At 40.9% G+C, this 18,250-nt stretch overlaps 1 protein-coding gene across 1 annotated transcript in view; it reads left to right on the top strand.

The window, feature by feature from the left end:
- The window catches only part of gabbr2 (gamma-aminobutyric acid (GABA) B receptor, 2), a 188,709-nt gene that overhangs the window by 98,648 nt on the left and 71,811 nt on the right, over positions 1 to 18,250 (top strand). Inside the window, exons 3-6 of the mRNA XM_034093795.2 lie at positions 3,654 to 3,824; positions 12,394 to 12,495; positions 17,637 to 17,702; positions 17,887 to 18,075. Of these exons, the coding sequence (XP_033949686.1) occupies positions 3,654 to 3,824; positions 12,394 to 12,495; positions 17,637 to 17,702; positions 17,887 to 18,075 (528 nt within the window). The remainder of the gene's footprint in view (positions 1 to 3,653; positions 3,825 to 12,393; positions 12,496 to 17,636; positions 17,703 to 17,886; positions 18,076 to 18,250) is intronic.

An 18,250-nucleotide genomic window follows, 5' to 3' on the forward strand; every position in this document is an offset into this window, starting at 1 on the left:
TCAAAGCGCTTTACACATTACACATATTAGACATGTAAAAGCCATTACTGTGGACATTACCCACAGGAGCAAATGCGGGTAAAGTGTCTTGCCCAAGGACACAACGGCCTGACGCTATGGTGACCGAGGCGGGTTTCGAACTGGAGTTCACCAACGCCCCTTGATCTGATGATCTCTGCGCCAAAACCGCATACCACATTAACCACATAATACCACATTACTGCCATTTTGAAGCCATTGGATATAGAATAGATAAGAATGTATCTTTATTGGTTGAAATAGGTCTTCTTCTCACCAGGAAGCAGTTAGTAAAATAAACACATAGACAAGGTTACACATTTATACAGTTTCTATCAATGTCTGTGTCTTGAATCTGCTCTGTCACTTTGTTGACTCGAGAATAATGATGACACTTGGAATGAAGGACTTCATAAATACATGTTTAGTTCCCAGAGAGGAATCTATATCGGCTCTTGGAGCTCAAGATCTCATTTCTATTTATTTTCTATTTCATTTGTCCTTTATTTATGTGTTCAGGGCTCAAACTGGCTGAAGAGTGGACGGGGGCTAGCTGCCAGGATAATGCTCGCTTTCTTCCTCGTCCTTTCTGTATAGAATTGAATCAAGTGCTTTGGGGTTTGCCTACTGTTTTGCTTGCCATTGCCACAGTCCTAGAAAGTGTATTCTTAGATTAAGGTGACCGTACCAGGCAGGAAGCTGAACATTTTTGTACACTACTTTCAAAATCTGCTGACTACCACCAAGGCCATTACAGTTTCCTAAGTAGGTAAAGTCACTGTGAGCATTCGTTGAGACAGCTGAGAGCCCAGAACTGTACCAAGGTATTTAAAGATTTCCACAGATTGACCATGTTGGACATGTTTCATATTTTATTTTGTGCAGGTAATTAATCATTCTTTGGCCACATTAGTAGAAATCTGGTTAATGCAACACCATGTTTAAAGGGCCTTAGCAGGGGCCAGATTTCCAGCTTTACCTAATGGTTCATTTTCTGTACAACTAAGGCCCCATTTATACAGAGACGGAACCGAATTCGATATCAAAAGGGTATTCCGTTCACATGCAATCGGCTCAATAAACCGTCCACACGAGACCGCTCGACCCGCTGGAGACGCTGTAGTACATATGCGAAGAAGACCACCCAAGCATTGGTTGCCATGGTTGCCTGGTTGCCCTTCATTTTTTTTCGCCGGTCAATATGTCCGTTAAAGTTGAAATATTAGACAAAGTGCCGGTCAAAGGTCTTCTTTGTTATTTATTGAGCTTTAAAACAAATTGATAACGACTCTATATAATAATATAAGAATAATAAATGGAGTCTCTCTTTTCCTCCCCCTCTCCTGACAGCCCGTCAGTATCCGTCTCATGCAGCTGGCTGATCCAGTAGTGAGTTACCCGACAGTAAAAATAAACATATTTATAACTAGTTTAGGTAGTTTGAGAGGTAATTTAAAATAAATTCATCACAGCGGGCGGAGCTGCAGGTGATCATGCAGAGCTGTGTGTCTCCGTCAGCAACAGCTGATCTCTGATCTCTCTCTCCTGTCCGATTAAACTTCACTCGCGTTTATGTCCATATTGATCAAATCTATCTGGAGGCTCCTGCTGGGTGCACGAGGGACCTGGCTCGAAACACTCGGTTGTTGTTGTTGTTGTTGGCAAAACACATCAGCAATGACGCGGGTGACACGGGGGTGAGCAGGAGAGGTGGGGAGAGGCGGGGTTATGGCATATAGGGTGTACACATGCCGTTTGACCCCCCCAGAGCATTCCGTCCGCAGATCTACCCATCTTGGGCCCCGTTATTGTTTGAGGGGTCCGGTTCCGCGGTTCCGTTACGGCCTCGTGTGAACGAACCGTCTATACGATAGAAGAAAGTAGCAGATACAACCCGAACCGTCTCCATGTAAACGGGGCCTGAGACTAGTAAAAATAAACTTAGTAAACACTAAAGTGTCAGCTCATTGTCTATTCTGGTGAGTGCCGGCTGGTACATTGTACTGACTTGCAAATGCTAATCTTAATGCAAAAATTAATTACAGAAATATTTGCCTCGAAAATGGGTGACCTATTGTTGAAAATGTCCTACAAAGTGGAAGAGAGGGAGAGAGCTTAGAATGGGAAAGACAAATTAAAGGTGGGACGGGTGTAAATGAGGACAATGTAGTGTGGATAATGGAGAAAACACATTTGAATATTTTTTACTTTTACAATTTAAAAAACTTAAATATAGTACAACACCACTTGTAGACTTCTCATCATGTTTTATGAGCTCGTCTGCACTGTATTGATTGTTCAAAATATTCCCTAGACCAGCTTGAGTTACACACACACAGCTTTCCAACTATATTGCCATCAGTGAGGGACTGTGTTTGTTGCATCGTGTTCAGATCATTAGTGTGCTATTGCTCTGGAAAATACTTTAAAAGTTTGCCTTTCAAACTTTGGTAGACTGTCCTTTTTTGAACATTGATGTGCTCAAAATATGCTTAGGTTGCAGCCCATGAACCAAAAAAATGGTGTGTGTAAAAAGCCAATTAACGTTTGAGGTTCTGTGTGTGTGTGTGTGTGTGTGTGTGTGTGTGTGTGTGTGTGTGTGTGTGTGTGTGTGTGTGTGCGTGTGTATGTGTGTGTATGTGTGTGTGTGTGTGTGTGTGTGTGTGTGTGTGTGTGTGTGTGTGTGTGTGTGTGTGTGTGTGTGTGTGTGTGTGTGTGTGTGTGTGTGTGTGTGTGTGTGTGTGTGTGTGTGTGTGTGTGTGTGTGTGTGTGTGTGTGTGTGTGTGTGTGTGTGTGTGTGTGTGTGTGCAATCTAGTTCAAACTGCTTGCATGAAGAACGCAAATGCTTTTAACTTACCAACATAGAGATGAATCATATTGCTAAACATCAAAAAACTTAGGAAAACAGGTATTCACTCAACTATCACTCCAGGACACACAACAGCAACAGAATAAAACATCTTAAAAGGCTACTCATACAAGGAGTCATCCATTCCACCCAATATTTAGAGATCTATTTCCAGTTATACACTAAAGCGGGTATTTAGCTGACATTTAAATTCATTTGAAAGAGTTGATTTGTCCACACCCTTAGACTTCTAAAGAGTGTGTGTTCCTCACAAACACTCTAAAATTACACCTGAGCTCTGTTAAGTGCCCCGATAAACATTCCTGTTGTCATCTTGCAATATACTAATTTATAGAAATAGTTATCACCGCAATAAGCCCTATTTAATTTAGTCTTAATTTACATTATTTAATTTCATATTCTGTTCTTGTACATATCCCACATTCTATTGACATGTATATAGACTTGTTTCTACTTTTTATTTTGTATTTTATTATATATATATTGCATTGTTGGAGGAGCTCAGGTCAGAAGAATGTAAGTGCCATGTCTACACTGTAGTTTTGTGCATATGACAATAAAACCTTTGAATCTTGAATCTTGTGAATTTGAGTGCATGGCACACCTGAGATCTGTCACCCAGTGCTTTGTGACACCGTTGTTAACAGTGCTTCTCTTCTAACTGTACACCAGCGTAATCTGACTATTTGTTGCCAGGATTATTTCGGACTGTATTTAACAGACTCTAAACTCACTGTAGTTCTCTCTCTTTTTTTGTCATTCCAGCTTTCCTTTGCAGCAACAACTCCAGTCCTGGCAGATAAGAAAAAGTACCCAAACTTCTTCCGCACCGTCCCATCAGACAACGCCGTGAACCCTGCGGTGGTGAAGTTCCTCACCTTCTACAACTGGAGCCGTGTGGGGACGCTCACTCAGGATGTACAGAGGTTCTCCGAGGTCAGTGTCTCTCGTTCATTCTTTCAAAATACTATATTTCGATATGTAAACGGTGGCAAAAGTTGCCATGGAAACCTGTGGTTACATACTGAGCTGTTACAGAGAGCTTGCACAGGAAATGAGAGCCAGTTCTGTGATGTATTCTGAAGTATTGAGCTCTATCACAAGGCACAGCAACCTCAGTTTTTCTGTAATAATTCAATATAAAATATAGTGCCAGGTTAACCTTATTTTTTCTTCTTTTTCCCAAAAATATAATTGCACATCATTAATAAATAAACACAAGTTTCACCTCATTCAGGTTAGTTGTGGCGTACCTTAAAACAGACCATACATGAACCTTTGTTTACCTTGCCTGCATAACAGTTGCGTATATCTCTTTATACTTTTTTAAAGCAGATATATAAATTCCACAGTGGTCATGTACACACAGACCTGTCAGTGAACCGTGTCAGGGGGACATTTATTTTGGACAAATCTTTGCTATCACAACACACAATCACAAAGCTTTAAAGTCAGTTTAATAATCCTAGCCTTCCCCTGCCACTTCTCCTCTCTTGAAGATAATGGGTAACATTTCACTATTAATACACTCTCAGTCAGGATTTTTTTATCTTGTTGATGGAGAGACTACGAGTAGTATCAATACTGAACACTGATTGGTTTTGTTTTCTTAAAATCATAATTCAGATGTTGCCAACATTTGAGTGGGTGGGAATCAATTTGATTTCAAGCTATTCTCCACTATTTGACTAAAGTAATATTTTTCCACCCACATAAATCTCTTTGGATGGATTCTCCATGACTTGGATAAAATGGCTAGATTAACATTTTGAAACTAAAACTGGAGCCTAATTCTAGCACTAACCATATGTTTTTTTTTAACAAGCAAAATCGATAAGAACAGATGTTAGAGTACATCATGTGTAATGGAAATGTCTGCATCAAGCACTACTCAGCCCACTGTGGAAATACAAAGAACTTTATCTGTAAGTAAAAACCTTTGTGACGTTGTTGGCACTGAAATACATTTTAAAGCTTGCAGACTTATTTAGAAAATGGTTGTGAATCAGATTGAAGCCAGGAACAGGAGTCGACACATTTGCATTCTCCAAGGAGAAATCCTTTCCCTACTAGTGTCGAGTAGCTTTTTACAATCAAATCAATAGGAGAATCAATATAACAATCCAATGCCAAACCATGTTGTAAAAAAATTGATAATATCTAATGAGAAAAACATATTCCTGTTTGGGAAAGGGTTGCACGTTAGCGATAAATAAATACACATCTGTCACGCGTTTGACGACTCATGGGACCAACATTATATTACATCACCGTCACAGGAACAATCATTTAAAAAAAGTCAGAGGTATTGAAAGCAAGAATTTAAGAGACCCATTGTGAGTTCTTGCCTGAGGCCCTGATTGAAAACAATCTGCTCAGCAGCTGGAGGGGGTGTATAAGAAGTCTCACTGCAAATCTCAGAGAGCCCAAATCCCTTTATCTCTCCCCTCCTGAAAGCGCCGAGGGGCTTAGGACGAGTGGGAGACGGGCGGCCCGATTCAATCAACCTGCCACAAAATTGGCCTCTAATCCTGATTTACAAATATGCAAGCATCGCTGCCATACTTCATGATTTGTACAATCCTCCGTCAAGTTCAGAGCATGTCGGTTTTCAGTACATCTGGAACTCACGGTAGCATGTAGAATACAAGTGGCTGATGAGATGCTTACTGCTGTTTGGATACTGCCAAAGAATAGAACAAACATAACAAAGGAATGCATCATGAGTACTTTTGTTACCTTTTTATTGAGTTGAAATTATTCCATTAACAGATAATTTTGGTTTCGTTCAAAATATCTTGTCGAACTTGTCTCTCACTCTGACTGACAGAAACTCCAGAAAGAAGCCACCTGGAACAGCTGCTATACTTAAACACAGAGGGATATGCGGCAGTGCAGTTTCCTAGGGAGACAAGGTTAATGTTATGTAACAATTGTTAGTGATTCAGTCAGTGGCAAACACACACACACACACTTATAACATGGTGTCCCCTAGGACTGTCACCTGTAAGCTAAAGCCAGATTGCACTTCTATTTTTAGGAGCAATTGAACACACCAGCACATCCTATTTTAGGAGGGACATGTTTTGGGGGGTTTGGTTTATTATATTGAGAGATGGGAATACATATCTGTAAGGTGTTTGCCAGTGTTAAGGTGTCTGTACACACACCCACACACACACAGAAATCAAATACCGTGGTCCAAATATGTTAGGGGGGTTCGGGGGATACCCCCCGAGATTTGGGGGATTTTCATGATCTAGTTAGGTGCTTTTTAAGTCCTGTGGAGGGTCACACATTGGATAATATATTGATTTCAAACCATGTCAGTGGGCTAACAATGTCAGCATCAATTATTTTTGAAAGTGTAATACATAAGAATCAGTTGATTGTTACTATTAATGATCTGGACATGCAGAAGAGGCTACAATGATCACAAAACATTGTCAACATTCATTTTCCATGTCTCTCTCCTTTCCATAACCTGCAGCCTCTCTTACATCGTCTTTAGTCTCTCTGTCTTCTTCCTGTTCATTACTCTCTCTGTCCTCTACTCTTTCTCTTTGTTCAATCTCTCCCTCGTTGTTCACTGTTTGCTCCTCCTCACTTGTCGCTCCTGCCAGTGAATTAAAAGCAATTCAGCCATTTAGTTCATTTCACTTGTTTGTTTGTATTCTTTATTTTTACAAAGATGTAAGCAAATTATGTTTTATACAATTGTATGTTATTATGACATCATAACTGCAATAGATGTATGTTGTTTTACAATTATGCCTATATTGTAAATGAAGACTATTGTTATAGATGGATGGATGGATGGATGGATGGATAGATGGATGGATAGATAGATGGATGGATGGATAGATAGATGGGGTTATTAAGCCTACATTATTTTTGTGTGACTGTACCTGCAGTTCCTCCCTGACTTCCATCACTTTCCCTCTCTCTTTCTCTCTGCCTGTCCTGTCTTCCTTACCAAAGCTGAGCTTCGACTGACGTAGTCTTTTCATTATATCTGAGTCAGTGTAAAAAGAAAACAACACAATGTTATATCTCCAATGTTTTACTCAAATTGAAATGAAAGAAAAGCATTACAACGTTTGTTAAAAGGTAATACTTCTGACATTGGATGAATGTAATTAACTTTAGCTCTCTAGCTAGTTTAATATTCACGCTATTTAAACCTAAGTATAGACTAAAGCTGCAAAATAAGTTAGTGTGCATGTTGTCGGACGTCCACTGACTGACGTAGAGCGTTCACACACAGGATCTGCGTTTGAAAAAAAATTGCGGGTCCGCTCGCTCAGTGAAACAATAACAACGAAACATGGAGGAACAAAAGTCTGCGTTTAAATCGCGTGTGTGTATATAGGTGTGTGTGGTTAAAACACATCAGCCTGCGGTCGCTCTTTAGTCTTTAGCCTTACTAATGATTATTTCTGAAGGTATACAAAGTGAAGGCGTGAAATGCGGTGCGTGAAAGGCACTGCGCGGCGCGCTCGTCTTCTCAGAGGCTGAGTTAACCCTCCCGCTGCCTCCTGACGCTGCAGAGATGTCATGAAGCTAAAACAGCTGCGGGCAGCAGATACTGTGAGTGTCACGGACATGAATTCATAGATCAAGGCAGACTGGTGCACACACTCTCCTGTTTTGCCAATCCGGTGCTTAAACTATAGCTCTACACCCCTGGCCGAAATGTCCTTAAAATTAAGTCCAAGTTCGACATTTTAATTCATGTCCTGCCAACACTGGCAGGACAGAAGGCGACACGCCCGTTCTAAGCCGTGTCCCTCACTCTCACATCCCAAGCTGCATCCCCAACAAGTGTATTATGTTGTTACATCGTTTCAGATGTGATGTTTCAGTTGTGCTCTTGATAAGCCATTAAAACAGTAAAAACACGTTCAGTTTCCTTTTGCTTGTTTGTGTCTCCTGTTCACCAAAACATACCATCTGTAATGGAAAAAGAAAGTAATCCAAAAGTAATCTAAAAGTAATCTGATTACGTTACTTTTTTAAGACACGTAACTGTAACTGTATTCGGATTACTTTCAGAGCCATGTAATCAGTAATCAGTAACTGATTACATTTACAAAGTAACCCTCCCAACCCTTATATACACAGCTCGAAAAAAATGACCGAGGTCCGGACCTCGGTGACCTCAATGGTGGATACGGCCATGACAGCAATCAACATTATTGAGATTGCCAGACAAACAGGGCTCATCGGGAACAGAGCAGTCATGACAGAGAACAGGATTAGGACTCTGCCTGGATTCCTCTAAGCATAAATGTTTAATCACACCATGCTTAACGATGGATTTAGAAGAAGTTACTATCACAGCAATCTTGCTAACAAAGTGAAAATGTGTTTGTCCTCGATGGTGCATTTTACACGTACATTTCTTTAGCCATCAGCTGCTGTTTACTACAAATAAGCAGGCAATGTCATACATTCCCCTGCAGAGTGACTCATTCATGCCATTGACAGGGCATGAGAGGAAGCCATTCAAGAGCTTGTCATCAGGCTGTGGTACAACCGTTTGTCACGCTAGTTTGACTGGCATTACAGCCTGGACTCTGGGATTTATATGGAGATTTATACGCGGATGTGGCACACACCTTTTGAGGGACAGATGTGTGCAAGACCCATCACACTGCCTCTTTTGTAAATTGCATGACATTGCCGCGTTACATCCTCGATTTTGACTTTTTTGTTAATCCACATTACATGTTCTGAAAAGGTACTACAGTCTACTGAGAAGCACCTGCAAACACTCTATCATGTACGACACTAACAAACACACACACACACACACTCACTCAGCCACACAAAGTCCCCTATTCTGTGGACATGCCTAATGATGTGTTAATGATCGGAGGCCACCGCAGCCCGTGTGTGTGTGTGTGTGTGTGTGTGTGTGTGTGTGTGTGTGTGTGTGTGTGTGTGTGTGTGTGTGTGTGTGTGTGTGTGCGTGCGTGCGTGCGTGCGTGCGTGCGTGCGTGCGTGCGTGCGTGCGTGCGTGTGTGTGTGTGTGTCTGTTTTATAGCCGATCAAATTTGTCAATCTACAGAATAGTTATTAACAGCTATTTAAAAGGTAATCATATGTTTACATCGTTTGTCAAGCAAAAAACAAAAATTCTCTTTTACTATTCTAGAAACAAATCATGCCATTTTCTAACATTTTAACATGCACTTTCTATAATTTAACAATTATTTGGGAAACTAATCATAGGATTGATGGATTACAAATGAAAATAATGCTTAGTTGCAGCCCTCCAAAATATGCAATTAGGTGTAGAGGGAATATTTTATGACCTATCAAGCTGTATAATGATGACACAAGCACTGCCGTATGCATATTAATAACAACCAAGGAACGCTGCTTTTACTTTCCCTATACAATACATGTAGCCATGCTTCTTTGTCACGGTCAGTGAAAAGGAAGACGGCGAAGATGTGGGATAATACTTCATTCTGTCGTTTACACCCCATATAGTCACGGGGTATCCCTCAACTACAGGGTCCCAATTCATCTTCATTTTTGCTTGGGTGTAACTGTGCACATATGCAGAAAAAAAGATTCTGCATTTAAACACAATCATATTTTGTTAAAGCTCTTCATAGGAACAGATGCATTGTAGAAATCATACTGAGTGCATCTGACATTTTTTGTCATTTTTGTCCATCATGTGTGGGTGTGTACTTACATAATGATGTGTGTTACATGTGCACTCGTGGCCAGCAGAGCAGTAGGATTACTTCTCTGCTGTATTTGCTGCTGGGGATTCCCCGGCCGCTCAGACAATAGAGGATGTTTTCTCCTTCTTCACCTCAATCCATCCGTCCCTCCACCCCTCGCTCTATTTAACACACTCAGTCCACCAAAACACGGATGCATCTTCCATCTCAGTGGAAGAAAATGCAAAATCAAACCAATAAATATCCTCTTGTGACGAGGGCTTTTTCTCCAAGAGGCGAATGGCTTACTGTGTGCTGTTGTACTGTATATGTTTGTTTGTATGTGATGGCGGTATTTTATTCCACCCAGCTGTGTGCTCGGTCCAACGCTCCTCCTCCTCCAACACCTGCTGCAATGCCTCTCTTGCCTCTCGTTTCCACTTAGCATGGAAGCAGCCAAGCTTTAGATCAACGCTCTCCACAACAGGACTTTGTACCTTGTCCAGACCACCACACCAATTGTTCCTGAAGAGCAAAACCTAGTTGTATTGATCCACCCCGGCCTCCCTGTTGTTTCAGCTCAGCGAGCAGCACATTGGAGGGAATGTTTGTACAGGACTGAGTGATGTACCGAGTGATTGAGAGCTCCCTCCAGGGTACCAAGGGACAGGGCCATTGTGACAACAGACATTTCGAGACATAGGGCAAATAAAGTTGTGTTGTTCAGTTACATTGATTTTTACAAGGCAGTAATCTTCTAGTTGATTACACAAAGTATGTATAGTGTAACAGCAGTAGCAAAAGAAACAGCTGTGATGTTGCAATTATTGGAGATGCTTCCAGCTAACCGATACTACCTTTTGTAAATATCCTCACACTTTGGTGTTCTGTTTGTGAAGTGGTTCTCCACCTGATATCTATCTTTTGAATATGAAACACTTTACCTATAGGCTTAAAAGATGGAAGCTTAAATATCTTCAATTACAGTGACAAGGATTGTATTTAAAATGAATATCAATATACCTAAACATTAACAGAACAACACAGTCTAAAAATGTCCATAGCAACGTTTAAACTACTCCCTGAGAATAATCAATTTATAGGTTGTCTTATTCAGTATTATTCCACATATTCCCACAAATCAATACAAATGTTGCAAGTCTGGATGTTGGTCACCATATCTCTGTAAAACTGCACTGGAAGCATATTTCCCATGAATAGTTTGTTGACATTTCCTTACGATTTTTGTATGCTTTTGTAAGTCAAAATGCTTAACGTAAATCTTTATCACTCAAGGAATGTGTGTTTACATTCCATTAATTACCAAGGCAGTCCCCAGCTTGCACTCGTAGCAATGTAGAACACATGAATATGCATACAACCTATGGCACATATGCACAGTTTCGGACGAATGTAGGGTAAAAACACAGGGTCTTCATCTGTTAGCTGTTGCAGATTGTCTCTGCCAGCCGGGCTTGGCAGACCCATATGAGCTCTGATGTCTCAACATGACTCCTGATGCCAAGCCTTCAAGCGGGGGCGGAGAGGCCAATGGCTGCGGGGTATGGCCGGAGGACATCAGAATAATTTGGCCAGAGAGAAAGAACGAGATGTTCCCTGTGAACCCCAATATGCAAACTGTGGATCTTCTTTACAGTAGACATGTTGACACAGCTGTATCATAAAATAATAGCAGCATTTCAGTCAGATGCTCCCATGCCAGATCCTTTATACTGTGCCTTCTGACCTGGAACAGAGCCATCATTAATATTATTAGTTACACCTGTGCTTTTCCTGCTTAAAATGTATACGGGGAAAAAAGACAGTTTCTGAAATGGTATCCTTGAGAGAGGAAGCCAGAGGGATGAATCATAGTGTGTGTGTGTGTGTGTGTGTGTGTGTGTGTGTGTGTGTGTGTGTGTGTGTGTGTGTGTGTGTGTGTGTGTGTGTGTGTGTGTGTGTGTGTGTGTGTGTGTGTGTGTGTGTGTGTGTGTGTGTGAGTGAGGGTCAAGAGGAGAGATGCAGAATGATAAACCACCTCAAGCTTGCCATCACAGCGGTGTTCCCGCTCCATCCTCCGTCTTCCCTGATCCCATTACCCACCATTCTGCTGAATCGATACATCAGAGCAGACATACAGCTCCTGCAGATGCATGTGCAATATTGCACACATGTCTGCTGTTTGGTCAATATTTGAGTAAGCAGTTGAGATCATGTATGTAAAAGCGCTTTGAGTCATTGAAAAAGCACTATAATATAAGGAATTATTATTATTATCATTAAAAGCAACTCTGTAGTCTTTGTCACTCTGAAAAACAAAACACAAATGCACATCACCGAGACGGGTGTATATCGGATATTGTGAATGTTACAACTCGACATTTAACAGAGTGAGCTGAAATCAGGAGATAGACGGTTTTGATGTCTTCAAAAGCTGATATGTTTTCTGACATGCTCTCACGTCAAGACACATGTTTTACTATTTACAGAACATCATGCAGACAACAGCTCAGAACATGAGAGCCTGTATTGATGAAATACTGTTTATTCTTTATTGTTTAAAAGTGTAATATCTGAAAACTGGAAGTATTATTATTAAGGAGTGTATGGTTAACTGACAGCAGTACAATAGCTTGGTTTAATTAATTAATTTGAACATGTCTGTTTTAACAAAAGTCTCTCCTTACATTTCAAGGTTATTGAGTTGAATTAAGAACAGACCAGGGAAAATGGTACATAGTCATGTATACATCATGCTCATGTGCTTTCTCCTTCTTTCTCGCCCTCTCTCTCCCTCTCTCTCCCCTCTCCTTCTCTTTTAGGTGAGAAATGATCTAACAAGTGAGCTGGAGAAAGCAGACATCCAGATTGCAGATACGGAGAGTTTCTCCAACGACCCATGTGTCAATGTCAAGAAGCTCAAGGTAAGCCATCCAGCCTGGGAGCCGCACAATTCTATCAGACTAAATGAAAAGGTGGAATGATTTAATGATAGTTTGAATAATTCTCAAATACAGCAAATTACTCAATTTGATCCAATTATTTTGGTATTTGTATTTGAGTAGCGTTGGGTAGCGTGAGCTCTAATGAATCTGTTCTGACCAATGGATGGTTTATTGGCCTCTTAAGCTGAATATCTCAAGATGTTTTCCCCCCTCTCCATCTCTTTTTCCTCTTCTCTTCTGTAAAATGTAAAGAAAATGAAAAATATATAACACCATCATTGGGCCAATATTGAGATGTTGACTTGTGAATCTTTACACCATTTACTTCTGGGTTTAACACGCATGGTTGATCAGGATTGAGTTAATGAAGCAAAAATGCATGAACTTCAGATGTAAATGCAGTCAAGTGTGATGGCAAATGTATCCAAAATATCTCTAAAGGCAACCAGAGATGCTTCTGGCCCCTGTTGTATAAGCACAGTGAGTCAGTGCCACATACGTTTACAGTATAAACATTGTCAGTGGAAGTAAATCAAACACATGCCCATGTGCCTGGTGAGCTCAACCAGTAAAATAGAACCTGTCAGATGTTATAAGAGCAGAAGGAATAAAGAAAAGGTCTGATATATGAGTGGAAGACATGACGTACTGTATGTGTCATGGAGCAGGTTGAACAAATGTCATGATGAGACAGAGGGATAGAGAAGGAACATAAAGATAAGCTGTCTTTTCTTAAATATATATGTAACCCTCCAAGTTGAGGGCTGATATTGTAAGCTGACACCATCCTTCCTTGATCAACTCTAAATATGCAAAACACGGAGTCGCCTCGAAAGCTTTTCAGAGCGTTTTGGGGGGGGGGGGGTCCTCGGACACCCTAATTATCTGTTTCTGCTCATCTCGAAACAGCAGTTTGCCGTCCCCCCGAAAACCACGTAATATGACGAGGGTGACACAGATTTTATTGTGAAAGCTTTTTTTTTTTGTAGTGCACTGTTATGTGTCATTGTGTTTCTGCGACTGTGTGGGGAATAAGGGGGCCATGGCGTCACTGTGGGATCCACAAATAGAGCACTTACATCTGCGATCCAGCTGGAATATTCAAAAAGCAGACAGGCTGATGCAGCCTTCTACATCTCACTGTCGCTTCCTGCCTTTATTTAACCTCATCTCTTGTTCTCTGTCCGAGTTCCTTGTTACTGCACAGACTGACAAAACACATCCCTAAACAAAGGCAGGCTTACAAACACCCCACACTCTCACACACAAACTCCAACAATCACTTACGTATAATCATGCTTAACATCTTCAAATTAAACATAAAATAAGCTGAAATGTTATAGACCAGTGATTTTTAAAGTTGTTGTGACTGAAAGACAATTCAGGTCGCTTGCATGAGATAAACTGGCCTGAAATCTAAATTAGGTCCAAAACACTTAATTATTTATTATGGTTTAATTATTTATCATGCATTCAGAACTCTTACCGTTCAGATATGACGTCCATTTCTTTTTAAACATTTCTGCCTTACTGATGCAGCTACTTTTGAATGACAACTATTTATATTTCATGTGTTGATAAGTAGATTGCAGTGTTTCTCTTGAGTTGTGAATGTATGTGTGGCCCCCACAGCTACAAGCCCTAAAGCCTGTGCTATAGCTGCCATACTAGAATCCCAGTTGTACCCAAAACATTCCTTTGATAACAAATGATTCTACATTGTTTTGTTGGTTTACAAACACAGAGGATTGGCTCAAGACAAATGGTTTGCACTGATATTATCATTATAGGTTTGTCCATTTCATATGGTTTGCTATTGATAATATCATCAGCGGCTGCGGTTCCTGTAATCTGCTGCTCCTTTCCAACTGATAAAGCACCTCTGCTTGTCCAAATCCCCAAATAGCACCAAGTTCCAGCAAGAGTCTCGCACTGTGGACTCAGAGCACACAGACTTTTATTCTGAAGGCCTGATAATTACAGTTCAAATAATAATGCAATATTAGTGATCATAATATTATGTAGAACATTCAATGCTCACCTAGTGATCACACAAATGGCAAGCGGCCACACACACACACACACACACACACACACACACACACACACACACACACACACACACACACACACACACACACACACACACACACACACACACACACACACACACACACACACACACACACACACACACACACACACACACACACACACACACACACACACACACACACACACACACACACACACTCACACACTCACACACAGACACACATCTTTCCTGCAAGATCATGCACTTGATCACATCTGCACACTTACTGCACAGTCATCATCAGAAACACACAGGGGGATGGGGATTGTGGGTAGAGGCAACACGTTGATAAGTCTACAAATCATGTCTCCCACAAGCTCATAAAAAAGGCCATCAATAATACAGTGTGTGTGTGTGTGTGTGTGTGTGTGTGTGTGTGTGTGTGTGTGTGTGTGTGTGCGCGTGTGTGTGTGTGTGTGTGTGTGTGTGTGTGTGTGTGTGTGTGTGTGTGTGTGTGTGTGTGTGTGTGTGTGTGTGTGTGTGTGTGTGTGTGTGTGTGTGTGTGTGTGCGCCTAATAAGCCTTAACAGTGCCTGATTGGGCTTATAAGGAACATTAATGCTCAAACCGTTAGCAGCACGTATAAATCGCTTTGATGAAGTTTCAAACACCCCTGTCTTGGTTAAGAAGCTGTCGAGGCTGCCCATACCACTACCCTCGATAACAATTATTTTCATAGTTATACAAAAGCTCAAACAATGAGGGTAGTTTGGAGTTCTGTAGTGACCCGGTCTGTCTATAATGGACAAACTCACTCATGCCCTTGTCTGCAACGACAGAGTCAGACAGGCCAGAATTTATACTGAGGCTGTGGTCCTTGGCCATAGCTAGAGTAATTTGGGTTAAGTGCCTTTCCTTCAGGGAAGGACATTGAGTAACAACTGGCACACACACACACTTGTACACTGACACACACACACACACACAAAATAATGATACAATAAATGAAATGACGCAAGAGTGCACCCCAGAAAAGTTCAGAGTTGTTACCTGTCCTCCTGGCACATCTATTGTGATGGTGCCAGAGAAGGGGAACAACAATAAGCGTTTCATACAAAAGGCCACTTACATTTCCCAGCATGCTGTCTGGCTGTGATGAGAAACCATCAAAGAAGCGTTTGATTAAGCTGCTCGGCTTTCTGAAAACTCTCAACCTCTTTAATATTTAGAGAACATATACAGATGATTTTGTGATGGAAATAATCTTCGAGCTTATGTAAAATGTCAGGACAGATATTACATTAGCAACTAAATATAAAGACGGATAGGAGGGACACACAGTATATCCTTTTTCTTTGTCATGACAAAGTCAATTTGCAACATATTTTCCTCATATTATGCATATAGTGGAGAGATAGGCAAGATGTTATCCATGTATCTATCAACTTTCCAATTAATTTGAATCTATCTAATGTGTCCATACATCTATCCACTATATGAAATGTATTGGCTGTGCGGTACAGTAGTTCCTTGATGTCTAATTGCCTTGAGTAATTGGAGCTAAGGCGACCGTGATTGCTTACTCTGATCCGTGGATACATGACATGTGGTAAGGCTGCCTGGGGGAAGAGGACTTCATGGACTGTATTCATAACAGTTTGTCATTATCAAGAATAAAGGCAGGAAACTAGTCGGTTCACTGACATTAGAGCTTGTGTGTTTGTCACTTGTTTTGTATTTTCTAAAACTGCCTATGTAATTGAAATGTAAAAGGTCCCTGCTCTTACAGTTTCAGTGTTGTTAGTGAGTTAGCAGTTTCCTAATCAATAAAAGACAGAACCAAACATTTAAAAACACTGCACGAAGCACTTAAAAGACACAACATAGGTAACTAGCCAACTGCTAGGACTGTCTTAGGGAAGACAGCTTTTAGATGCGCAGCTCCTCCGTCTTGGAATAGTCTACACATTAAATGGAAACTGAACAATCTGGTGCCACTAAATGTTTTTAAAGCTCGGTTGGATGCTAGTCAATCGGAAGCTATTGGTACCTGTTTATGTGGATAATTATGTAAATGATGCTGTATGATGTCCTTTTGTTGTTCTATTTATGTTTTTATGTTTCATGTGGAACTACTTGAGCAGGTCTCCCTTGAAAAAGAGATCAATGATCTCAATGGGATTTATCTGTATAAATAAAGGTTTGAAATGAAATGAAACATAGAAAACACACTTAATATTACGTATGCTTCCCTAGAAACAACTGTTGGTGAAGAAAAAACATAATTAATCAAATACATTGACAGCTTGAGCCCTTTAGATTTCCTTCATATTGCTCAGTGACCATCTCCATTTATTGTCTGGACTGTCAGGGTTAGTTAAGGGCCCTATGTTCGACTTTTCCCCATGCATCACACACTACCTCCAGCCATGTTGACCAGACATATCAAAACTCTGTCAGTGGTATTGGATTTGATTTGGGGCAATAAAGTAGTGTGTGTGTTATCCATGTGTGTCTGCATTATGTGTGTCTGCAGGCCTGTGCTTGTGTTTCTAAAGTTGTATACATAAGCGTGTGCACACTAAATAACAGACCGTTGGCCCCGGAGCCTGATCTTTTTTCCCACCATGCTGCACTCTGAATTATTTAGAGTCACTCACTGGGCCTTGTGCTCTGGATCTCTATGTAAATGTGTGCTCTTGAGCCCGGTTGGCATTGAAGGCAGTTCTGCCCTCTGACACTAATGTCTTTGTTGTTATGGATTGATACTTTGCGAGTTGATATTGCTTTAGCCTCTCAGCCACCCAGACTGTGTAGCTACTGATGAGATAGACTTAGGGAAGAAAATACAGTACACAAACGCACACAACTGATTCTATTTCCATTTGTAAAGAGTGATGTCCCAGAGTGCTGAAAAAAGGCATCACAAACAAGGAAACTTATCAAAACAACCTATCACAAAGATACTGTATGGTGACAACTATCACATAAAACAGCTTGCCCTGTGGTAACTCATATTTAATGTAACGTTGTGTGAGCATGAGTGTTTATAATAAATCATGATGTTTTATTCTTTTTTTCATCAGGACAACGATGTGAGAATCATCATTGGCCAGTTTGACGAGAATCTGGCCTCCAAAGTCTTCTGCTGCGTAAGTCTTCAGCCTTATAAGTGATAGTGATGCTATGCTATGTTTTATGCTTATTGCTAAACCCATGAGTTCAGTATTCTTCAAGCGTTGCACTAGACCTAAACTCTCAGTTATCCCTAGTTTTACGAAGCCAGCAGCTAACATTACATTGTCTCAACCCCATTTTTTTCCTACCCCTTGCCAGGCGTATAACCTCAACATGTTTGGCAGTAAATACCAGTGGATTATCCCCGGCTGGTACCAGGGCAACTGGTGGGAGCAGGCCAACAGCACCAACTGCACCACCAAGAAGCTGCTCACAGCCATGGAGGGATACATCAGTGTGGACTTTGAGCCGCTCAGCGCTCGCCAGATAAAGGGCATCTCAGGCAGAGTGAGTGCTACCTGATGTTATTCAGCAGAATGTTGTTGTAATGACACATTATTCAATCTGTATAGAGACACATTTAGTGTAAAACATTTTATCAGGCGAATATCTCACCACAACAAACCTTGATTTTGAGGTTATTTCAGAAAAGCTGGGTGGTTGCCAGAATGAATGTACAGTG

Source organism: Pseudochaenichthys georgianus, chromosome 11, assembly GCF_902827115.2.
Source record: "Pseudochaenichthys georgianus chromosome 11, fPseGeo1.2, whole genome shotgun sequence".
Lineage (NCBI taxonomy): Eukaryota > Metazoa > Chordata > Actinopteri > Perciformes > Channichthyidae > Pseudochaenichthys > Pseudochaenichthys georgianus.